The 26,200-nt window shown below is 38.3% G+C and overlaps 1 protein-coding gene and 1 pseudogene across 2 annotated transcripts; both read right to left on the bottom strand.

Annotated features, from left to right (window-relative positions):
• Window positions 1-4,519: 4,519 nt before the first annotated feature.
• The window catches only part of LOC131256469 (scopoletin glucosyltransferase-like), a 31,681-nt pseudogene continuing 10,000 nt past the window's right edge, over window positions 4,520-26,200 (bottom strand).
• Window positions 14,220-17,153, bottom strand: LOC131256850 (ribonucleases P/MRP protein subunit POP1-like). Of its 2 annotated transcripts, XR_009176986.1 has the most exons (4): window positions 16,305-17,153; window positions 15,972-16,075; window positions 15,649-15,840; window positions 14,220-14,578 (listed from the first exon to the last, which is right to left on the bottom strand). XR_009176986.1 is itself a non-coding variant. In XM_058257904.1 (2 exons), the coding sequence occupies exons 1-2, from the start codon at window positions 15,912-15,914 to the stop codon at window positions 14,536-14,538; spliced, it is 309 nt and encodes a 102-aa protein (XP_058113887.1). In that variant the 5' UTR covers window positions 15,915-15,965; the 3' UTR covers window positions 14,220-14,535. The 2 variants fall into 2 exon arrangements, 1 of the variants encoding a protein (XP_058113887.1); XM_058257904.1 differs by lacking the exons at window positions 15,972-16,075; window positions 16,305-17,153 and having other exon boundaries at window positions 15,649-15,965.

Below are 26,200 nucleotides of genomic sequence, written 5' to 3'. Positions count from 1 at the left end.
CTCAAGGGGAAGAATCATCACCTCATAGTTTGAATTGCCCACGCCAACTAGTTTTGCTAGGAAGTGCGTACACCCTTTGAGTCGAATCCTATCATAAATGGTGAAGTTGTACATGAGATCAATGTTCTACAAAGTGTTCATGGTCTAGATTAACCTAACCTAGGGCTTGAATTACTTTGGTTTTAGGGTTTCATTATAGAGTTAAGTTTCCATCGTAAGGTTTAGTTTTAGACTTAGACTCTAGGATTGAATGATAATTGACGTGTGGTTAACTACAATGTTAATAATATTATACGGATGAATGTTGTATAAGACGGTTGAGATGAATAGCTTAAGAATTTTCGGATGTTGATGTGTAAGGATAACTACGTGTGTTCCCACACACGTGTAAACAGATTTAGATCTCCATGGTAACACCTGAGTATTGAAAAGTATGGGGTGTTACACATACGATGTTGGAAACAAGTGCGAATGTGAATAAGAATGCATACTAAAAGTGAGAGCGAGTGTGTACTCAAGCTTGATTAACTCTTGTTTCCAGTATCTCATTATCTCGTGAAAATGTCACAACTCTCTCATTACAGGTCGGATCAGGTAGACTTGTTAGAAGATAATTTGACAAGCTTTCAAATAAGGTTAAAATCATCTTATGTGGACACCGTTTAACCTTTCAAAAGTAGGCCCTTCTAAAAAGCTTTCAAATAAGGTTAGAATCATCTTATGTGGACATCGTTTGACCTTTCAAAAGTAGGCCCAAAGTCCATAATAACAATCATAAATTGTTCGTGTTCCCTTTCATTTTTAGCATTGTGAGATCTCACGAAAATGGTCATAACTCCATTATTACAAGTTAGATCAGGGTGATTTTGTGCTTGTTGGAAAGATAATTTGATGAGCTTTCAAATAGGATTGGAATAATTTTATAACTGTTTGATATTTCAAAAGTGGGCTAAAAGTTTAACTCACGAAAAATAGAGACTACCGAACAGTTTCTTCCTACACAGACAAATCTAAGTAGAATCTTTATAGAAAGAAGAAGAATTTAACTTCTAAAAGTGGAGTTTTTGCTATCTCTTTTGTTTACTTTGATTCATCTATCTTTTAAAAGTGGAGTTTAACTGTTTGATATAAATAGAATCTTTTGAAGAAAGAACCCGTCTTCTAAAAGTGCATTTTTTTTCCATCTCATGTGCTTTCATTTTCTTCATAAACAAACCTATTTCATCATAATAATAAAAGAAAAGGAACACATTTTTCTAAAGTAAGATTTTTTGAAATTGTGTGGATTAGATACCACAGCTATGTGCGGAAGCATGGTGGAGTCATAAAATGGTGGCTATGTTTAGGACTAAATAAAATATATGCATTTTAATATACAATTGCTTATTTAAACTAATATACCAATTAAACTAATGAAGGTAGTTAAATCTAAGGCTTCCAAGCCAATAGAGGGTCCAATCATATAAACTACTAAAGATATGCCAATTATGTAACTAATCTATAATTGATAGTGTACATGTGGGCGGGATGTGCTAACTATTTAAATCATAATAATCTAATCATGTATAAATATAATTCAACAAAATAATTACATTAAGCATAATTCGAAATGTGCTTAAATGACAATCCCAAATGCAAGTTTGTATAGTGGTTCAGTTTCTCTACTCTACTCTTGGTGGACGCACTTTCTTTTAACCTTTACGAGCATATACCCCCGCTATAGGTGACGCAGGGATGAACGTGATGAGGTCAATTACCGTCTTACTCAAGGATAACTACTTTGAATCCATGAAGCTTCTCTGGACTCCTCACAGAGACTTCTCAAATACATAAGGAAAAAGCAAGAAAATAGAAATAATATTTTAAAAAATTTGAAAATTGATTGATTGATGAAATAAACAAGTCTACAACCCTTAAAATATGGATACCAAGCCTTGGAATAAGTTTTAGAATTAAACTACAACTAAAACTCCTTAGAATTTCTAACTTAATATAAATAGTAAATTTACTATTCATAGTGTCCTATGTGGCTTAACCACGTTATTCTCATAATTTTTCTAAACACTTATCATGTTGGGCACAAATCCTAAAGCCCAACGAATGAAGAGTTACAATCAAACCAAAACTTACTAAAAATAGTAAAAATGGAAAAAAACATGGAATTCAACAGTCGATTTGATGGAATCTCGCAAATTTAGTGTGGGTAACTCCGCATAGTCGGGTTTTTTTTGGCTAAAGTAACTCTTACTGGTACATCTTGGACATATATGGTACGTTGAGTAACTCATTTCGGTTTGCGAGATATCCCTGTTTTAAGGTTCTAATGGTCTCAATCACTTTTGCCTCCTATCGGGCCTTCTCTGGTACATCTTGGACATGAAAGTGTTTGTGACCTGCTCTACATCAATAGGCCTACATAAGGACTTACCCATGTACTCACCCATGTTAATGGCTTATACGTAAGGACTTACCATATACACACCCGTGTTGGTGGCCTATATAAGGACTTACCATATATACACCCATGTCAGTGGCTTACACAAGGACTTACCCATGTACACACCCGTGTACACATGTACTCACCTGTGTCAGTGGTGATACGATCCTACACATGAACATATGTGAGTTTGGGTTACAAACTCTATACTTAATCCTACACAAGGAGTGTGGGGACTCTTACAACTGACAACTTACTTATCGGATTAATCCCATTTTGTAGCACCTTCTCGGGTTGCTTGATCGATGCTCTCCCGTTCTTTAATAAACTCTCCTTTTGCTCAACCGATTGTTGTTGTCAATGCTTTGCTAAGGCTTTAGCTCCAAGATCAAATACCTTGCATGTAGTGCTCCATTGAGGTAACAATGGTGGTGAGAGTTGGGTAGAATCTCCTACAACTAATGGAAAGTTAAACTTCTAGGAAATTCTCATTGATGAATACTCTAGAAGTTAATAAATATTAGTATTTGCCAATAAAATCGATTTCTAAACTCTAGAGAAGGCTTCAGATAATGATTTTGTTGTAGAGGAGCTTGGAATGCTCATTAGAGTGAAGAATTATTAAGAAGAGAGAATGAATCTCATTGGAATAAAGTATAAGAGGTTTGATAGAGTTTATGATACACTAGTTAGGGTCTCTAAAGTACTAAAATTCATAATTTGCCTTAAGATCTGAATATAATATATATTGTTATGGGAAAATATGACCCGACCACTCTTGAGGTCGGCTCTGGCAGACAAGCGTACTCATTAAGGTGGATCCATCGACAAGAAGATTATTCCGACCCTTAGTCCGTAAATCCAGTGACTCAAACAACCAGAGCAGGATTCCTGAGCCCTCTCAGAGCTCGACTCAGATTAACTTAGTTCAGATCGTTTTCGGTCAACTGACAGAGCTCGGCTTGGATTAGCTTAGCTTGGATCGTCTTTGGTCGACCGTCAGAGCTCAGCTTGGATGAACATGGACTCATACCATCTCAACCTATGACATCCTAACCAGAACTATACTGAACTATCTCCTCAGCTGAGCGAACGATATTTCTCAGTTATGCACGATTCAAAAGTAATCGCCAATCCCCACCACTTGCGCGTAACCGTCCACTGCATGATTCCATGGTAATTCCTGACATTCACCACTCACACACATCTCACCTAACGTCTGAGATTGTGCCTAAGATTACGGGCCATCCTGCCCTACGAACACTATAAATAAGGGGCCCACCTAGATGAAAAGGTAGGCATAATCTCTCGCCCTAAACATTTCAACACGAGTATACCCGGATTCCTAGCCTAACTTTGGCATCGGAGGGTCCCCAACTCTAGCTAGGGTTTCCTTTATTTTTCTCCTATGCAGGTGCTCGGAAGACGGGAGAGGGCGGCCCAGATTCTTGCATCAACATATGTGTGTGTGTGTGTGTGTGTGTGTGTGTGTGTGTGTGTGTGTGTGTGTGTAACAAAAAGGTTCTAGAGGATCTTTAATGGATAGGCACGAGCGATCGAGCTTCGCCGAAAATGGTCCATTGAACTCGCTGGATTGTTTTGTCCATATTTGATCAATCGAGTTCAATCACTCGAGATGAATCAAAGATTCCTTAATCGATCAAGCTTGTTCCTCAAGTGCTCGAATTAAATTAATTTTAGGCTAAATGTTTATTGGACATTTTTTGCCATGTTTGGGCGATCGATCGAATTTTACTCGAACACACCAATGAGTCTGTTGGTTTGGGCAGTTTGTTTTCCAGTAGCTTGGGACTTCTATAACCTATCTTATCATGTTTCAATTAGGCTCCTAAGGTTAAATGATAATTACACAAGGTTTTTCTATTAAAGAAAGGATCATCTAAAGGTTCAAGGTTTGTTTTGGGTCAAAGTTAGGGTCATTAAGGCACCTCATATACCTGTTATTCACTTCCTTGATTTTTCAATCTTTATGCATCTTCAGTCTTTCAGCTTTTAAGGGCTCAACTGACTCCCTAACACATAGACACATGCGATTGACAAATAAGGTGCATAAATAAGTGTATTAATAATTTCTGCCAGAGATAATAGTTAGAAAGCATGAAAGATTGTCAGATAATAGTTGAAAAGTACAAAAATTAACTAAAGCGCAGTGGTAAAAGAAGAGTGAGTCGAAAAATAATGGTAAAGGAAATTCCCAAGTATAGGAAAGAATGCCTATTGCCATTTTTGTCCAGAAAAAAAAACAAGATTATAAAAATAAAGTTTCAAAATGGGTGCTATTTTGACGCTCATAGGGTACCTTGGTGTGTTTAGAAAAAGAAAAAAAAAAAACCAAGAAAGGAAATGCTACTGTTACACTAACCATGACCCCGTCATCCATTTAATAATGTATCTACACAATTTTTATTTAATTTAATTTATTATTTTAAACGAAAGCTAGTAGAATCCCATTCAGAGTAAAACATGAATTCTACAAGCATATTTTCTAATGTTATCCAAATCCAACTACAAACTAAAGCTAAATAGAATCCCATTCAAAGCAAAACACGAATTCTACAATAATATTTTCTAACATCCATCTCCCAACAAAACACTACTTAACGCTATCAATTAAATAATTAATAATCTCATCCAATCTCTTATCAGATGACCCACCTTCATGGACTGCTCGCCTTGCCACCCAACTCAGCTCTTTAGCCCTTTCCCTGAACCTCCTTCCTCCATCTTTGCCCATCAGCTCCTCCACTCCTTTATAGATCACGCCCCGCCCGATGACAGTTCCCTCCTTGGCACCGGTGCAGCTGACTATCTTAACCCCTGCTTGGAGTTCATCCACTATGAACTTGGCGTTCAAGCACTGCTCTGCAATCATTGGCCAAGCTAGGATTGACACCCCTCCCGAGATGCTCTCCAGCACCGAGTTCCAGCCACAATGACTCAGGAACCCTCTGATGGCTGGGTGGGCGAGGATTCGCCTTTGTGCATTCTCTTATGATAAGACCTCTCTCTTTTATCCTCTCTTCCATTCCATCAGGCGGGGACCATGTTATTGATCATACCACATAGATGAACGGCTGGCCTGACATCTCCAATCCCAAGGCACCCTCGTCTAGTTGGGCGTTGGAGATGTGCGTTTGGGTCCCAAATGATACATAGATGACAAAACATGGTGATATGCTACATTTGTCCAACCATTTAATGCATTTACTTGTCGGGTATCTATTTGGGGCCACATCATCTCGGGTCTGCTTTGCATCCTCTCGCTATACAACAAAACGGGTCCCACACACCATGCCTTCGTCCCATTCCTGTAGAAGGACTCTAAAGCAGGCACATAATTAATCTTCATTTCTAAAAAGCTGTTAATAACCACACCCCAACTGTCTACTTCCGGGTCCCTGATCTCCATCATGAATTGATCAAGCGGGTCTGTAGTCGGGTCGAAATTAGAAATAAATTCAGGTAGATCTACTAAAGTTAGCTGGGTAGTCACCAGGACTTCGATATGATGGAATCTCGCAAGGCATGGGCAACCCTACTTAGCCAGTTTGGTTGCTAAAGTAGCTCGTCCTACACCAAAATCATATATGGTACATTGAGTAACTCATTCCGGTTTACGAGACAGTCTTGATGACTTTTGCCTCCAATTGGGCCTTCTCTGATCCATCTTGGACATGAAAGTGTTCGCGACCCACTTTACATCAGTCCCATTCACTTCAGAAGAACTAGTCCTCAAGTTCTCGTGCTGCTTCGATCCTTGATACTCGGCTTGGTGCGCCGTAACGATACAGGATCAAAAGTTATGATCAATTTATGGTCTACCTTCTTTTGGTCCAACCATGCTAGGAATATATCAGTGACACGTTCTACATTAGACCCCTCAACTTGAAAAAAAACTCGTTCTTAAGTTACTTAAGAAACTTGGCTCGTGATTTTGAGATAACTTCTGACGTCGATGTTAATTAGCCATTTTCTTGTACTTGGCATTAGACTCTTAAGCTGACATAATACATGTACTCATGCTTTCCTTGACTTGACTAGTATCAATCGGTTCCTTCACTCCTACCTTCAAGATCTGACATTCTTTCTGACTTACCTGACAGTAAGAGCGGTTGGGCAAGCTAGCCCTAGGGACAAGGCTTATGTGATGTTAGATGTCCCTCATGGGGGGCAATCCATTGAGTAAATATTTAGGCCAGACTTCTTTAAATTCGCTCAGGAAAGACATTAAACTTAGAGGAATGTCTAAGGGTTTCGATTTCTCGCCCTTTACCACTATGGTGTATACCTCGCTGGCTTCCTTGAATTCTTCCACGAAACTTCGAATGGTCAAGTGGGAGCTCCCCTCTACTTTAGAAGCTTTGGGGTGTTTCTTTGGTGTCATAGGGGCAAGAATTATCTTTTGACCATCCTAAACAAAGACGTAAACATTGTCTTGCCCTCGGTGGGTCGCATCACGGTCTGACTGTCATGGTCGACCGAGTAACATATGGTATAATTCCATATCTACCACGTCACAAAGTATCCGATCTTTATAAGTTTTACCAATTAAAAATGAGACAGTGCATTGTTTAGTTATCTTGGTATCATTTACTTTTTTAATTCAGCCAATTGAGTACGGGGAAGTATGTTTTGTCGTTGGTAGCTGTAACTTGTCCACCATCACTCTTGAGACGATGTTCTCGCCGCTGCCACTGTCCATGATTACATCACAGACTTTTCCATTGGTGGTGCACCGCGTACTGAATATATTGTGTCATTGTGAATGTAATTCCTTCCATGGGGTATACACTAATCGCCTCACAACTAGAGATTTGCCACGATCCTCGCTTGTCCATTCATCGCCATTTGCTCTTTCCTTAGTGACTTATTCATGTTCATCAAAGCTAATGTCTTCTTCTACGGCCTCACATTCAGTGCCTCCTTTGTTTATGGTTAAGTGTGTTACGGGACGTTGAGGACAGGTGTTTGATAAGTGGCCCGGTTGGCCACAACGGTAACAATTGTTCAACCTTAGCTGAACGTAAGGATTTGAAATCTTACTCGAGCCTGCTGTTGTGGGTGCTACACATTGATGCCTAGATGAGCCACTCCCCGTATCATGGTTTGTGGTTGCATGAGGTTGAAGATGTTCTCCTACTGGTTCTTTTCCCCGTGCCAGCATTGGATCCCACGTAGGACTCGTCATGGGAAGTTGAGTTGAAGGATAAAACTGATTATAAATTCTCACAAGTTACGTTTTTGCCCTACTTGCCAATTAACTCGCTTCATCCACTATAACGCCCTGAAAATCAGGGGTCGAGTATAAGTTCAACTCCCGAGTTCCAACGCATCATTTAAGTAACATATTTAATGATGATTAAATGTTATCTGTATTAGTGCATAAAACATGAATAAGATTAAGCCAAATCAGCAATATATAATCCAGGGACAGATGTAATACGCGAGCGGAAGACTGAAAAGAATACGTATAACTTTATAAACCAGTACAAGTCCCCAAAGTATGTACGCATTGCCAGGTCAATAATTACATGTATTGTTTCAAATTATAAAATGTCAAAACTGTAATAGTCCACTACAAATATAACCTTGAACCCCCGCTGATCAGAACGGTCTATACGAACCCACCTGAAAACTGCATATATGAGAAGACATCCTCATCGTCGACAAAGTTTGCCTCCGCCTCATCAGTCGGGTCTCATCTGTATCTAAGATAGAGTCTGGTTGGTGTGTACAACACCGTCCCGTAACGTGGGAGTGAGTGATCAACTCAGTGGAACAATAAAGCAAAGGTTAACATGTTATCAATTCAGTCAAGCAGTAATGATAAAGCAATACAATCAAACATTCCTAAGTATTGTGATTAATGCAAGAATGGTATGTATAAATGATACATGCCCTCGCCTGCACTCCCTCTGCGATCTTCATCTAACGATCGCGCATGTCAGTCACTTCCTCAGTGCTCTGCCCAACGCCAAATGGCACATGCAGTGCGGTGCATGATCATGATTACCAAGTTCTTATTAGTCCTTTTCATACAGCAGGATTGGGAAGCTAAGATACCTCCCTTATATTAATTCCCAAACGATGATCCAATCTAGGGTCGTCAATCCTAGTAAATCTCATACGATGTTACGGTTCTAAGTCGCTGCAAAGGGCTCGTCACCTTATCAGTGCAGGCCTAGTGTACCCTTGTTGCTACATAAGGGCTCGTCACCTCTACGCAGTCTTAGCGTACGCTCGAAGTCACTACAAAGGGCTCGTCACCTTATCAGTGTAGGCTGACAGCTCGAATACAGTGTCTCATACCACCGTATTCGGCTCACGAGTCTGGATTGCTCACTAGTCACTACGGGGAGGCTCCTCACCCTAGCGTAGGCCAACAGTTCGACCACGGTGTCCCATACCACCATGCCCTGCTCATGAGTCTTAGCGGATTAAGGTACCAAGGTTTAAAAGGGTTTTCACTGGTGAGTTTGGTACCTTAGATTCAAGCAGTAACGTCCATACATGGTGAACATACATCGGGTCAATTGGGTTACTTGACGAGTTCGACTGGTACGAGCACACGTTGAGTTGATCGACATGAAGTGCGTAAACACTCTGTGTGGCCTAACCACTGCCGACATCCCAAGTACGGCTCAGATTCATCGATCACGTCCTATGTAGCGAAATCAACCTCAGCCACCTAATCAATGCCCGTTACCGATTGCCTGGACTATTCTGTAGTCCCAAACACATTCAATTATAACAGATAATCATACAAGCTAATCAGAACAGTAATGGATTAACAATTCCAATCATACTAGCATATAAACATTTGATGAATTTCAACTTAAACATGAATTCACACATATGTAATCCCTAAGTAAAACAGACAAGATTGTAAGTTGCATGGAGGAAATCATACACATCGTTAAGATAGTTGAGAATCTCTTCTCAATGCCCATATAACGTATAGTTTATTACACACTTGTTCATTCAGACATTTCTACAAACACTTAGACTACATATTCCAACATATATGATGTAAGTTGGTTATAGCACGTATTAGGGCAAATCCTTTCACCAAGGAGTTGTTATACATACAACTAGCATAAACACACGACAATTAATCATGGCAAACACACATTCAAATTCCATACGTATACGATACTTTCTACATATACATGGAATACACTAAACTCAATATAGTTCATATATATCAGAAACGTGAAACAAACTTCGCATTTGGCATGTGAAATAGCACCCACATCAGTAATAAACCATTAACCGACATTGAAGCCTTGAAAACCATAACCTATACGTTTATAATCCGCACCTTTTGCCGATAGACTCGTAACGAACTCAATTTTAAAGCCAAGTCTTTGTCCACGACAGATTGGCAACCTATAGCATAAATTAGGTTATTTCATAACTTACACTATCTGAAACCCTAAAACAGATTAGGCTTAGGTTTTCTTACCCAAGTACATTGTCGAAAACATCGGATTTGTGATTCAGAGGGGGTGGCTAAGTGTGTGGAGTAACGGGATCGAATCCTAGAAAGAACTTCCAACTCTCTCTCACTTTCTCTCTTTTTCCTTTCCTTTTCCTCTTCTCCCTCCTAGGGTTTTAGAATTCGTATGGGGTGAGAGGGTGAGGGTTTAAGGTCCTTATATAGGCCCAGGTTTGATGGAAATGGCCCTAGGGCCAAGGTATATTTAGGTTATATCCAAATATGGACTGTTCCGGCCCAACAGAGCACTTCTGGTGGCCCCTTTTCCATGTGCTGTCGGACTTAAGCTCCCTGACTATGGATCTAGGTCAGGCAGAGTTTTCGTTTCGATCGGATTTACAGATCAGCCGTGGCGGACCAGTTTCAGTTTAACGGTCACGACCACTCGATCAGGGTCACAAGTACACCGACATGTGTGGGACATTTCTCATGATTCGAGGGTGTATTTGGGTCAGATTCTGACGGTCTGAATCCTTATATTTGGCTCGCAAGCGATGCGACTCAGATTACTTAAATTTGGATTTTTATTTTTAAATATTTTCACGTTTCTCACACTCTTCGCTCCGGGCTTAAGTTATGTATTTATAGATAAAATTACGACTTGATTTTCGAGGGGGTTGTCAAGTCCAGTCATGCGGTCATAACTGTATAGTTTCGGGGGTCATCGAATTTTCAACGTGCGGTCCCGGTCCGATACGGAGTTTCAAGATGTTCCCGAGAGCAACTGGGTTGAAGGATGGATTCTAGATTTCAGGGTAATGTAGCGTCAATGATTCTACACGTTTTGGATCTTGCAGATTATATTTAAAGTGATTAGTGCTAATTTCACAAGCACTCTAGTTTAGCACTTGCTAACATTAACATAATTTTCTAAAGGTTTTGATCCTGGGTAATTCCTGCCTGAGGTGGTACTCGGGTCTTTGTACAGATTTTTTTGAAACGTTACATCCACGGTCCCAACTGGGTGTATCTGAACTCGATCCTGAATTGTGAATTTTAATCCACCTATAAACTGTGCTACCTTCAATGATTCATATTCTGACAGATTATTTCGTGTTGCTAACCGCTGAAATTTTTCAGTGTAATTTGTGATGGTTTGATTTCCTTGTTGGCAATTCTAGTATTGCTAGAATAATATCTGCTCATAATCATTGGGGAGAAATCGTGATCGAAGAAGGCATCTCATCCGTGGCCATGATGAGATGGACGTCTTGTTCTGTCGGGCACATGAGAGTTGTAATTGCTCCTACCATACAGAAGTACTGGATTTTAATATAAATGTTACCAATTTCACCTTTTCATGACTTGACACGTCTATGTAATCAAAATATCTCTCTACTTTGGCTAGCCAATTGAGAAAATCTTCTATGCATAATAAACCATTAAAACTAAGAAGTTTGGCCTTACCTCGATAGTCTCTTTCAGCAATATCTAGATGATTGCTTCCATGGATTGGTCGTCAGGCAAAGCCTTCATTAAGGTCCTCATCGTTAGAACTTGAATCATCTAGTGTAGCCCTACGATTTACCACTAGTAGTATTCTACGAAAATCAGGATTGTGTCGTATAGCAATCACGGGTAGTAGAGCAATCACAGGCAGTGGGGAATAGCCTAGTGCTTAGGGCGAAATTAGTGCGTCTATAAGATGGTTGGGGATTGCCTGCAGTCCTTACATGGTCAGTTGACTCTCTTGGTGGAAAGCTTCCATTCTTTTTAAAAGATAATGAATCCCTGGATCATTGGCTATTGGTACTTGTAGCCATTTGGATGGCTACTCTCTCACCTGGTGCTAATGTTGCTTGCATATGTGACGCAGGGATGAATGTGATGAGGTCGATCACTGTCTTCCTCAAGGATAACTACTCCAAATCCACGAAGTTTCTTTGGACTCCTTACAGAGACTTCTCGAATCCACGAGGAAAAGAAATAGAAATAATTTTAAGATATATGAAAAAAACTTCTTGATTGATTGATTGATGAAATAAACGAGTCTACAACCCTTTAAATAGGGATACTAAGACTAGGAAGAAGTTTAAGAATTAAACTATAACTAAAACTCCCTAAAATTTGTAACTTGCTATAAATAGTAAATTTTCTATTTATAGTAAGTGTCCTATGTGGCTTAACCACGTTATTCTCCTAATTTTTCTAAACACTTTTCATGTTGGGTGCAACTCCTAAAGCCCAATGGATGAAGAGTTATAATCAAACTAAAACTTATTATTTATGATAAAAACGGAATTAAACATGGAATTCGGCCATTGATATGATGGAATCTTGCAAATTTAGCATGGGTAACCCGGCATAGCCGGGTTGGTTGGCTAATGTAGCTTGTCCTACCCCAAAATCATATAGTACGTCAAGTAACTCATTCCGGTTTGCGAGATATGACTGTTTTAAGGTTCTGACGGTCTTGATGACTTCTTCCTTCGATCGGGCCTTCTCTAATCCATCTTGGACTTGAAAGTGTTCGCGACTCGCTCTACATCAGCCAATCTTTAATATGGCCTTTCGTTATTTTGGGCCCACCTAGGACCTATCTTTAATGTGAATTATCCATCATGTGGGGCTTACCTTCAATGTGGATCATCTAGTGAGGCCCACCCATGATGTGGGCTATCTATCATGTGGATCCAATGTTAAATTTGGGGCATCATCACGTAGAACATTGGATGTGGATCATCTATCATGCATAGGCCCACCTTTAAGGTAGACCATTCATTATTTGGGCCTAGTTTAAAATTGTGGGTTGTCCATCATATTGGGCCCACCTTGGATGTGGGCCATCTATCATACGAGACCCACTATCGATGTTAATTGTCCATTATGGGGGGCCACCTTCAATGTCCACTGCTCATCATGTGGAACCCACCTTTGATGTGGACCTATTGCCTTGTGGGCCCTACCTTTGATGTGGGTTGTCCATCATACGAGACCACCTTTGACCATCCATCACATAAGGCACATGCACCTTCATGCTGTTTGTCCATTGTATTGAGCCCACCTTCGATCCCTCTTTCAACCCCCTCGCCTGCTCTCTGTCCCCTCCTCAGGCAAAAGTAACAAAGTAATTTTTTAATATTTTTATTTATTTATAATTTAAGCCATTTTAAAGTTTCTGGCAACTTGTAAACAACATCTTACCAAACTAACCTTTGTCACATAAGTCATAATTTACTATTGTCAACCAAATGAATTGCTCATCAACACATTCCCAAACATGCTATCACACTTAGTTTACGTTTGGTTGTACCAAATATCATGAAATATCATGGCATTTATGATTAATTAGTCTAATTTAGTTTGGTCTATTTAGTAAACTAGTCCAGCTTGGGCCAATGTGTACCTGCTCCGTGGCCCCACAGTTTAGCTATTCCAAATCTCTTTATTATTACTATTACTATTATTATTATTGTTATTATTATTGTTATTATTGATGTTGCTGTTGGGGTGTTCTCATGCCTCCAAATCTGAACCATTCATATTCTCATTTAATGATCTTGCCCTTTGAATCTTGGGCTTGAAAATGAGCCATTAAATATTCATCTTCCTACATAATCCCTCATTCAACAATTGTTTTTATAATATTTTCCATCACCTAGATAGTATAGATTCATACCATCAATGGCTCAAATCATCATTTAAGACGCACTCGGTGGTGGTAACTGCCTCCTACCATGTTGTGGTATGGTGGCACTGTACCTATCAAAACACTTCTTTTTAGCCCCACCTTTTTAGAATTGCATCTAGTTCACTCGTAACAATTGGACCGGAACTCAAGATGTGGGGTCCACACACCACCAAAATTGTAGATTTGCGACGGACCAAATCCATCGCAAAACCCAAAAAAGATGGATTTCATCCATCGCCGTTTACTGGATCGTTTTTGTTTTCCGACAGATAAAATCCGTCATTGAATCTACGATGAATAAGGTCTGTCGCATGTTACCGACGGATAAGATCCGTCGCAAAAAATTAAAATCCGTCGCTGAAATTAGGAAAAAACCACGAATTATTTATCATTTAAAATATTAGCGACAGATAAGGTCCGTCACTAATGTGAGGAGGGCGACGGACCTCAAATCCGTCATGCGGTGTTGTTTAGACATTAGCGACGGATTTGGTCCGTCGCTAAAATATCTGCGAATTTTAAAAATAGCTGTCAGATTTGTTTATATTTTTTTTTGAATCTTACACCTAATATTCATTCAAAAAATAATTAACATGATAATCAATCAATGATTAAACATGTGCGTGCCTGTTTCACCCATTTAACATTCATCAAGACTAATCAGCACTACCAATAAAACAGTTAATGGTCTATTTAATGTTATCAGACTACAAATGCACATGAATGTCCATTTTCCATGCTACAATTGTTTATAGCAATACAACTTTCCATGCAGCCACATAGCCTAATATAGCCAAACAAGCATAATAAAAAATAGCATGGTAGAAGACATTTCATATACCTCATCACCACTCAAAAGAGAGACTTTTTTGTCAAGCATGTTGGCTTTAAAATTATGACCCAAAAGCCCGCTTATATCATCTATTCTCCAGTCCTCTACAACTTCTGCTACTGTTTGAAGCACAATTTTCTCCAAATTAAGAGCTTCTGCCTGATAGAAGAGTAGAATAACCTTTGTGAATTGCATACGACCTCTCAAGTAATAACAAATGGGATCTACGTAACAAATATTCAACCATGGATTAATGTTTTTGAATGGCCTTTGTAGCAAGAACATCTGTTGCTAAATTTGAATGCACGGTGTTTGTTTGTTTGGAAGGCAAGACAATTGATATTAGGCATGTGCCTTTTGGTTGCTAGATAGATGCATATATCCCTCCTAAACTATACATGTATGATGTGCTACTTCAATGAAAGAATGAAAACTTTTCAAGTCACAAGAAAATTCAGACATGTAAAACATGACACAGAAGCATCCAACTATTCACCATATTAACAAAAGAAGTGCACTCTTGCAGACATTACCGTACATGGTTTTGCTCAAAATATTTTGGCAGGACATGGCATGGTCCCATTCATAGTTGACATGCAAGAAGTTGCTTAAGTTTCATGGTCTATATAAGCACATGGCATGGTCCCATTTGTGGCTAAGCTATAAATCACAAAAAGCAGTTTTTTTTTTTTCTCTAGTTGAAAGGCTCTAATTTATGCTGGAATTCTGTTGGGTTCTCAGTGTTTCCAACATCTACAAATCAGGATAGCATGAATTGTAAAGATTCAATCATTCTGACTGAGATTTATCTGTGTTCCTCCATCGGTCTTTTCATTGCAAGCATGGGAAGGCTTCTCTTCAGTAAGGTGTGACTGTCAGTACTCTTTTATAAGCTGCTTATAGTGTTTTTTTTTTTTTTTGTAACAATGTATGAATGACTTTATTTTTTTATCTTGTAAAGAACTAGAAGTTAACTACTTTCTTGTGCATTGTTTTCTTTAATGCAGTCAACTGTTCCTTCATTTTCTTTTTCATGGAGAAAATATGCTGACTTATCCTTTCAGAACAAATGTTGCATGTTTAGAACTCACAATAGTAACATGCTTCAACTGCATAAACTACTCAATCATGCGATTTTAAGCTATTTTTCCCATCTAAACGGTATAAGAATGTTCTCTAAATTAGGAGATGAAATAGGGACTTGGATAAATAGAGATGCGGCAGCTTACGTGAACTCCATGTCTTCCACCTGCTGTTCCACTACAATAGTTGCAAGGGCAAGCCGATAGGTGGCAGACCTCAGATTCCTTACCAACACAAAAATCTCAGGCCTCCCCTTCTCTTGCATCTCACTCCACTGCTCTCCTCTCAGCCGAGCAAGCAATGCCGCCTCACAGAAGGCTTCTGCCACTGGCTTGGTGCTGCAGCCACATGCAACAGATGCACATGGCACAATATTAAGATGTTTAAACAAGAATACAAAAATCATTTCCATTAACTCGAGTTCAGAATAAGGAATTCGGAAGGAATGACGGCAGAAGGAAATGCAAACCTTCCATGAACAAATCATGTCTTGACAAACCCAACAGGCCACCTGTGAGATTGCTTGGCCACAGGGTCTTCTGGTATCTGCAGCTCCCGCTTGCCAGACTGTTTCTGTATGAAATATGATTTTATAGAGGATTGAGGGATTTTAACCAACCATGAAATGTCTTAACTGGCTGAAAATAATCAAAATGCATTTAACCCAAAACCTTGAAATGTTCACTAAGTCTAGCAAACAAGGGCATAAAAACTCTCTATATATACATACAACAAAATAAAGCCACTTGTAAATCTTTCAAATTGGTGAGGAAAATACCAGGTGAATGCAATTCCAGCTTACCTGAAGTTCCACCATTTCGTCACTTAGTACATGGTTTCCATGAAGTGGGAGCAGAATATGGATTCTCCCAACAACAAAATGGCATTGATATTGCTAACCACAACAACAAAAACAACAAGCCAAATCTAGTCAAGAGTTTTTATATTCTGATTTTTGTAATGCGAAAAAAAACCCAATTCATAAACAAGCAGATTTTGAGAGTTTTCATATTCTGATTTCTGCAATGTGGAAAAAACCCCCCAATTTATAAACAATCAGATTTTGAGAGTTTTCATGTTTTGATTTCTGTAATGTGAAAAAAAAAACCCATTTCATAAACAAGCAGATTTTGAGAGCTTTCAAATTTTGATTTTTGTAATGTGGAAAAAAATTAAACCAATTCATAAACAATCATATTTTGAGAGATATCATGAAATTGATAAAAAAAATTGTCATATTATATCTTTAAAAAAAAAAAATCTATTGGTTGTTTTCTGTGTAATCATCTATTTTTTCTTGATTTTCCATAGAGGGGGAGTTAGATTTTTCTTTTTAAAAATAAAATACCTGAGATCTGTTGAGATTTGTTGATAAAAGGAATGGTTTTGCATTTCCTTTTGATTGAAAAACCTTCGCATTATAACTTTTTAAGAAAAAAAAAAAATCCATCTCATTATATCTTTCAAAAAAAAAAAAAAAATCCAAAAGAAACCGTCCACAAAGTATATCACAAGTTTAAATGTCATGTACAATTCATTTCTATAATTTCATGGATCAGAGGTTATAATTGTTCAACCATTCTGATTTTTAGAATGTAGCTTAGTGACCATTTCACAATTTAATTGATTCAGTTTGAGTTAATAGTTTAAAGGCGTATTCATGCTCAATTATCTTTCCATTATTTGTTCACTAGCCATGGAAAAGACCACATGGTTCAGCCCCACTGAGCTGGACTTGAACATCAATCTATACCATAGAGTTTAGCATACTCTTGGGCCATTGTGCCAAAACGTCATTGATTAATCTATCCTAACAAAACCAAAAGTGCCCATAAAATGGATGGTATCAAACATTTTCAACAAAAAGGGTCCAATCATCAATCAGAACAGCAATCCACTTAGTGGGCCACGCCTAAGACTGCCCTTTTACTTCTTAGATAATCATTTTGACCAGAAGGTCCTAACCATATGATTCATTTCTTACGAAATTGATGGTTTTAACAAAGAAGGTAGCTGATTGAATGCTTACAGCTAGCATCAACCAGTCAATAGGGATTCTGCATGGTAGCCTTAGTAGAATGTTCATGGTCCAAATAGATGTTTTTAACAGAAATTAATAGACTTCTTTGCATAAACAGCCACATTAGGTTTAACAATCAATTTCCATAAACAGCCAAGTTTCTAGAGAGACAAATGCTACATTGCATGCTCAATCAACATGGTATTAAACCATTGAGGATTTTCATCAAACACTTGGAAGGAGACCATTTCCAACAAAGTAGAAACCCACAATATTCATGCTCAATTAACATGGTAAGAGACCATTGCAGATTTTCATCAAACACTTTGAATTTTGAATCCCTAATTAGGGATTTTCAGTTTTTTAATCTATAATCCACAATTAGGGAATCGACACTATAAATCCCTAATTACAGATTCGGAACTCAAAAATTTCCAATACACAAATCATTGCACAATGTTACTTTAAGGATTAAAAATGCTGTAAAAAAATGCGCAAATTGATATGAATAGATAGGGGGGGGGGAGAGAGAGAGAGAGAGAGAGAGAGAGAGAGAGAGAGAGAGAGAGAGAGAGAGAGAGAGAGAGAGAGAGAGAGAGAGAGCGGTAGATCGAGCGGAGAGGGAGAGAGGAGGGTTCAAGAGTGGAGAGGGAGAGAGACAGAGATCGAGCGGAGAGGGAGAGGCATAGGTAGATCCACCGTAGAGGGAGAGGCGTAGAGAGAGAGAGAGAGAGAGAGAGAGAGAGAGAGAGAGAGAGAGGGGGGGGGGGGGAGGTGGCTACGGCCGACGCCCTAACTAGTCGTTTGATATCAGACGCGGATTAGCTACTGACAGGTTGAGTAGCGAGACTCGCTACTGAAGTGACGTCACCAAGTTATGTGGGCCCCACCATGATGTATGTTTTGTATCCACACCGTTCATACATTTTTAGAGATCATTTTAGGGTATGGACCAAAGAATGATGCAGATCCAAGGCCGGAGTGGACCCCACCACAGAAAACAGTGGGGAGAGTGATTCCTACCGTTGAAACCTTCCAAAGGTCCATCATGAGGTTTTTTGAGATCCAACTTGTTCATGTGTTAGCGAAGACATGGAACAAGGGAAAACACTAATATCAGCTTGATCTGAAACTTTTGTGGACGTTAGAACTTTTTAATGGTGGGCGTCACTCTCTGCACTGTTTTCTGCAGTGGGGTCCACTCGAGATTTTGATCTGGCTCATTCTTTGGATTATTCGCTAATATGATCTCTCCAAGTTGATGAACGGTATGGATACAAAACATACATCATGGTTGGGCCCACAGAACTTAGTGACGTCACTTCAGTAGCAAGTCTCCTGTCAGTAGCTAATCCACGTCCGTTGATATCGTGGATGGGAATGGTCTGAGTGACATCAGCAAGTTCTTTGGGTCCCATCATGAGGTATGTGTTATTTCCAAACCGTCCATCCATACGGCGAGCTTGTCATTAGAGCTGGGCATCGGTCCGGGTCGGACTGGATTTAGCCTAACCCGGTTAGATCTGAAATTCTAACAGGCGGACCCGAAATCGATCCGATCCGAGACCGAGTCCACGTCACTTGACTCAGACAGATCCGATGCTTGATTTATTTGACCCGATCCGAGTCTGACTCGGTGAGGAAAACCGAGTTGGATTGGGTTGGACACTATTCGAATCATTTCATATAATGTGGTCCACTTCAATCTTCAATGTATCATAGTTTTTTGTTCAACGCCTAAATTGATATGTCAAAATGGATGAATGGCTTAGATAACATATATACATCAAGGTGGGCTCTACATGACTATAAAAAATTTGTATAAATGCTTGCTGCATGTGTTGTCCCATCGGGCAGGCTACTGAAGTAACATCACCAAGTTCTGTGGGCCCCACTACGCTGTATGTGTTATATCCACACCGTCCATCAATTTTGAGATATCATTTTAGGGCATGAGCCAAATAATGATGTAGATAAAAATCTGTAGTAGACCACATCACAGAAAAAAGTGGGGAGAATGATTCCCACCGTTAAAACTATCCTAATGCCCACCGTAATGTTTATTTGAAATCCAACCTGTTCAAAAGTTGAAAAATAAAGAAATAAGGGAAAACACAAATACCAGGTTAATCTAAAACTTTTGTAGCCTTTAAAAGTTTTTAATGGTGGGCGTCACTGTCCATAGAACTTTCTATATTGGGGTCCACTGGAGCTTTGGATTTCATTCATTCTTTGGATATTGCCCTGAAATGATCTCTCCGAATGGATGGAAGGTTGGATACAAAACATACATCATGGTAGGGCCCAAGTAACTTGGTTAAGCCACTTTAATACATACTCTCACAACCTACCGTATTGACGTGCAAAGCAAGTAAATAGCTGTTGCCCGCTTGTTAATGTGCCGTGCAAGTAACTCATTCTCATATGTGAGTGAACTCTGTTGGGGCCCACCGTGAATGCATGTGGTGTATCCACGCCGTCCATTTGTTTTTTCAGATTATTTTAGCTGTTGAACCCAAAATTGATGAATATTCAAAGCTCAATGGACCACACCATAAGAAAAAGTAAAAATATTGATTTTTACTTCGGATCTGGCCGGATCGGAACGGTCCGGATCTATTCGGATCGGGTTTTCAGATCGGAACGTTCCGAATTAACCACTATCCGATCTTGATCCGAAAACTAGTCAGATCTAAATGATCTTACCCGATCCTACCCAATCCAGGCCGTCGGTTCGGTTCAGAACGGGTCGGATCGGGTCTGATCGGGTCGGATCCATCGGATCGGGTCAAAAATGCCCACCTCTACTAGTCATAAGGCTTGAGATGAAAAATAAGACAAATCTAACTATCAAGTGGACCACACAATCAAAAGCAGTGGGGGATTGAACGTCTACCATTAAAACCCTTTTGGGGTCACAAAAGTTTTGGATCAATAAGAAATTTGTTTTTCCTCTTCATCCAGGTCTCTGTGGCCCACAGAGCACCAACCACTAGCCATATGGCTAGTGTCAGGGGAAGTAGCCAATTTGTTCCCCTTATTTGTGGTGTGGTCCATTTAATCTTTGGATATGATTCATTTTTTGGATAATTCTCTAAAATGATCTCGAAAAATGGATGAACAGTGTGGGTCGATCCCAAATTTTTGGTAAATCCAAAGCCCAAGTGGACCATGCCACACCAAACAGTGTGGAATGATGATTTCCATCATTGATACCTTCCTTGGGCCCACAGTAATGTTTATTTTCCATCCAACCTGTTCATAATATCAAAAAGATATGGATGAAAAGAAAACACAAACATCAACTAGATCCAAAACTTCTGTGGTCTCCAAGAATTTTTCAATGGTAGAGATTCAATCACACTATTTCCTGTAGTGTGGCCCACTTGAGCTTTGGATATGCTTCCTTTTTGTTCTCTAGACCTAAAATTATCTGTTAACATGGATGAAATGAGTGGATAAATTAAATAACTAATAGTGAACCCCACAGAGTTTACTCGGTATGCTAAGGGTACTGAGTAACTCACCTAAATGTAATGGAGAGGGGTTTCCTTAAAATATTCATAATCATATATTGGGCCTGCCTAAATGTGATTCACATATCCAACCCACTCATTATGTGTGTCCCACTTGGATGAGGGGTCATACCAAGTTTCAGCTGCATCCAAAACTAATGTGGGCCCCACCAAGTGCTTTTATATTTTTTAGGATGTCTTCATATGGTTTTATATGGTATGGCCCACCTGAGTTTCATATACGGATGATTTTTGAGATATCTCATAACCTAAAGGGGACACATCAAATGCACGGTGTTGATGTTTGACACACATCATGACGGGGCCCACAAAACTTACTAGCATCAATTCTTAGGTTCTCATGAGGTCAATAAGTTGGGTCACAATTTCGACCAGAATATTTGGCCCGTTTTATATGTCTGGTCCATTCTCTCTATTTTACTGATCAATACCCTCAATTTGACTAGTTACTCGCCCCGATCAAGCTACATATGAGAAAGATATGGGCATACAAGATTGATCAACAATTTGAGTGAAATTTGATTTAAACATCTGAAGTTATTTACTTTTCAATCCGGACAAATTAGATTGTCCAAAAACGGTTAAAAGTTTAATTAGTGGATGTGCCTAATAATTTATTATAAAATATGTTTTTTTTTTCACAGATAAATTTCAATTTCCATTTAAAAATAACAATTTTTTTTTTCAAAAAATATATTTTTTTACTCTTAATTTTTCTTTGAAAACTTTTAACAAAATATCATTTTTATTATAAAATATTTCAAAAAAAAAATACAAATTCTGAATTTTATTTTCAAAACTCAAAAATTTTTCTCAAATTTTAAATTTTTTTCCCAAAAATTCCAAAATGTCGATTTTTTTTTTCTTCAAAAGCATCATTTTGTTTTCAACTTTTCAATTTTCTCTTTTAAAATGATATATTTTTTTTTCAAGATCTCAGTGTTTTTATAAATAACTTTTTCTTTTAATTTCAAATTTTGAACATTTTCAATTATTTTTCAAATTCATAATTTTTTTCTAGTTCTTTATTTTTCGTTTCAAAATGTTTGTTTTTTGTTGAAGTATCAATTTTTTAATATCGTTTTATTTTAAAATTTTCAATTTTTTCTAACTGCTCCAATTTTTTTGAAAGTATTTTTTTTCGAACTTGTCAATTTTTATTGAACTTGTCAATTTTATTTTATTTTTCAAAGTACAAACTCTCATTTTCTTTTTCAAAAATATTTTCATTTTTCAACATTGTGAAAATTTTCACATTTTTTAAAATCTTTTTAATTTTCTTTTTCAGGATATTATCTTTTTCTCAAAATCAAATTCTTTTTTTTTTTCAAAATTATCAAATTTATTCAATATTCTTTTTTGTTCCCACAAAATAGATTTTTATTAAATCACGATTTTTATTTTTCCAAAATCTAATTTTTTCTCAAACATTGTTAAATTTTTTAAACTTCTTAATATTCTTTTTCATGTGATATTACAAATCATTTAAAAATTAGTTTTAAATTAAAAAATTAAAATAAAAATTCCACTCATTTGATTTTAAAAACAAAATAAATTTTCTTTTTGCATTCAATCAATTATTAAAAAACAATCTTAGATACAAATATGTGCAATTAAACCATTGAAATTCTATTAAAAAACAATTACCAGACTACAAAAAAACTAAAATTTCCACCATATTCTTAAAAAAAATGAAAAAAATTAATGTGTTCAAGGCAAAAGTCCTTTTACGACGGACCATGATCCATCGCAAAAGCAACTGAAAAGCGTCGCCATTTGTGATTTTGGGTGGGAATTTGCAACTGAACAAATTCTGACGCAAAATCAAAATTTGCAACGAATTTAGTCCGTCGCTGAATTACGACGACCAAAATCCATCGTAAATACGTCGTAAATCAGATTTTAGCGACGGATTTTGGTCCATCGCAAAAATACGTCGCAAATTCACGATTTTGGCGTAGTGACAGGCCACAAGTTGTATATCTAAAACCCATTCCCTACACATCATGTTGTATCCATGATTCTAGGTCTTGGATATAAAAATCAACTGGATCCAAAACTCAAGTGGGCCACACACCAGGAGAACAATAGGGATAGGATGCCAACCATTGGTTTGTGTTGATCGCGTATTTGAGGACCAACTAGCCAATTGTTCCACAAAATTTTTTGAAAAATTAAAGTTTCAAAGTTCGTTGTGTAAGTTGGCCTAAACTCAAGGGGAAGTGTTGAAGAATATCTTGACCCTATCTAGACTCACTAATTATTTAAGACTATTTCTCATCTCTTATAATGGTTGTATTTTATACAAGTACCACCTCTTCTCAAAATTCTATATATGCATATCCATGTATTTAGAAAGATTAATAAGAAAGATTCTCTTACATGTTTATTTCACACCACCATGATTTTTATCTTTCACCAAATCCATTAATCAGCCATAACTCAGTAGGGTGAAGTCATCGTAACCATCTAAATCTAAATCACCAGGGTTAAGTGAATATACAAAAATCAGCCCAATCCAAACTTAGGTAGGCCACACTACGTGGTCATTTGAAGAGCAATTATATATAAAATTGCTCTTAAAATGACCCACCAAAGTTTTGGATCAAAGTAAAAATTGGACCTGAAGGGTTTCATGATGTGTTGCTTCATGTGGATCGTTGTATGACAAGTTCTCAAAAAAGTTTGCACGAGTTCCATGTGAACTGATGCTCAATTGAGCATATATATATATATATAGAGTAATGATCTCCTACGAACCATACCGCAAGAAATTTATGTGTGAGCCTTCATGTAAGCCGTAAGAGGAGAGTGGTTGGTATTCAGCTGCATTGAGAGAGGGAGTCCTAAAAAAAAATCTCTCCGTGTGAGCCTTCATGTAAGCCGTAAGATGAGGAGTGGCTGGTATTCAGCTATATTGAGAGAGAGAGAGAGAGTCTTAAAAAAAAACTCTCCTACACTCATAGAGACACTCTTGGAATTGCAAGGGGATTTCATGCAAAAGCCCTTTGTTGGAAGATCCTGTGTAAGGATTTTGTGTGGGGCCCACTATGATGTTTGTGATAAATCCAACCCGTCCATCCATTTTTCAAAATCATTTTAGGACATGCGATAAAAAATGAGGAGGATCCAAAAATTAAATGGGCCACATGAGAGGAAACAGTGGGGATTTAGTGACCACCGTTGAAACATTCATATGGCTACAAAAGTTTTGTATCGGTTTATGTTCGTGGTGTTTTTATTTCATCTTAGTGAAATGACCTTATAAACTATTTGGATGGAATATAAACACCAAGGTGGAGCTTAGGAAGGTTTCAACGGTAAGCATTCATTTCCCCACTGTTTCATCTCGTATGGCTCACTTGAATTTTAGATCCTCCTCATTTTTGGTATAATGTCCTAAAATGATATCTAAAAATGAATGGACGGGTTGGATTTCACACAAAGATCATAGTAGGCCCCACACAGAATCCTACCACGGATCTTCATGGGAGAGGCTATCGCAGGAAATCCATGTCCCTGGTTTTGGGAAACGGACTGGCTACTCCCTAGCAACAGGCCAATGGTGGGTGGTTGGTGCTATGTGGGCCCCACCATGATGTATGTGTTTCATCTATGCCATCCATATGTTTTTCCATCTAATTTAAGGGGTTGATCCCAAAATTGAAGCATATCCAAAGATCAAGTGGATCATGCAAGATGAGATGATCCACTGATTCCTCGCTTCTATACATATGACACCTATCGGCCATCATCATATTCTTTTTTTTTTGAAAAGTCACGTATCATAATAATAAACGAAAGGGAGTACAAAAATAGTAGACTGCACCGCCGAGGGAGCTACACAGACTACTAAGAGCCTAAAAATAACAAATTACAGTCCTTTAAATTTACTACATTAACTGCCCATTCAGCAACTAGAAATCTAGCTTTGGAAGCAACAAAATCTGCTGATTTGGAAATCCCGCTAAAAGACATGCCATTTCTTTCTTCCCAAACAGCCCATCATCATATTCTTTGTAAGAAGAATTGTGATCCATACAAAAAGCTAATGTTAGCACCCATCTCAGCAATGCATCAACATGTGCTTCTTCAACCATTATGAGGCCAACCTTTTCCGCAATGCTTGAAGAACCTAACTAGATCTCCTTCCAGTCATGCTGATGGCCTTCCAAATCCAAAGACCCCATGGGACCTGTATTACAACTAGGGAACAAGTTGCTAACCGCGGTCATACTATTTCTTGAAAATGATCACACTACAATGCTTCCATCTCATCACCAAACCACCACCACCCTTTTGTAAGAAGAATCCAATTTTATTCCACAATTCTTCTCAAACCAAGAACCCCCTTCTTTTTTTTGGCTTTGAACCACCTTCAAATTGACAAGATGAAATTTGTCACCCTCTTCACGCCCTTCCCAAAGGAAGTCTCCCTAGATCTTCTCAATCCCCTTAGCCATAGCTAGTGGCATCTTATTGAAAAGGGAATGATAATGTCTGGGAAGGTTTGATAAGGCATCCTTTATGGGGCATATTCTACGTCCAAGGGAGAGGTAAGATTTCTTCCACTTACCCAATCTTTTCTCCATTCCTTCAATAATAGGATCCCAAAAGGTTAAAATTTCCCCCTGTAGGAAGGCCAAGGTACTTCATAAGGATATGAGAAGCTTTCCTCCCCAATACCTCGGCAAAAGAGTTTACCTCACTATCTTTTCTTCTTCTTTTTTATTTTTTATTTTTTTCTTTTTCTTTTTGAAGGATATCTCACCATCTTTCTTTCTTTTTTCCCTTTTTTTAAAAGGATACATCACCATCTTCTATAGCCACCTCCCCTACAACGACACCTTGGCTCAAATCAATCCTAAGGCCCGAGTTTGCCTCGAAGCAATGCAAAATTCCATTGATTTGTCTCATCAGGTGACTAGAAGTGTCCCATAAAGATGAAAGTACCATCGGCAAATTGGAAATGAGAATAGTCATCTCTAATATCCTGATCTCAAAACCTCTCACTAATCCAAGCTTAGCCCTTTGGCCACAGTTGTGAATAAAAATGGAGATAAAGCTCAAGTAGTAGACTGAGTGAAAGATTCCTCATTTCAACATTGAGGTCTTGGTATCGATCTCTAGTGAGGGTGGCTA

Source organism: Magnolia sinica, chromosome 9 (assembly GCF_029962835.1).
Source record: "Magnolia sinica isolate HGM2019 chromosome 9, MsV1, whole genome shotgun sequence".
Taxonomy (NCBI): domain Eukaryota; kingdom Viridiplantae; phylum Streptophyta; class Magnoliopsida; order Magnoliales; family Magnoliaceae; genus Magnolia; species Magnolia sinica.
The sequence above is the reverse complement of the archived record's forward strand: the minus strand, read 5'-3'. Positions and strand labels throughout refer to the sequence as shown.

Bases quoted from the DNA above. Each gene is read 5' to 3' on its own strand.
- LOC131256850 (XM_058257904.1), bottom strand. From the start codon at position 15,914: ATGGAAATGATTTTTGTATTCTTGTTTAAACATCTTAATATTGTGCCA. The intron at 14,579-15,648 runs GTAAGCTGCCGC...CTCTTCTATCAG, and splicing joins GTGGAAGACATGGAGTTCAC to GCAGAAGCTCTTAATTTGGA.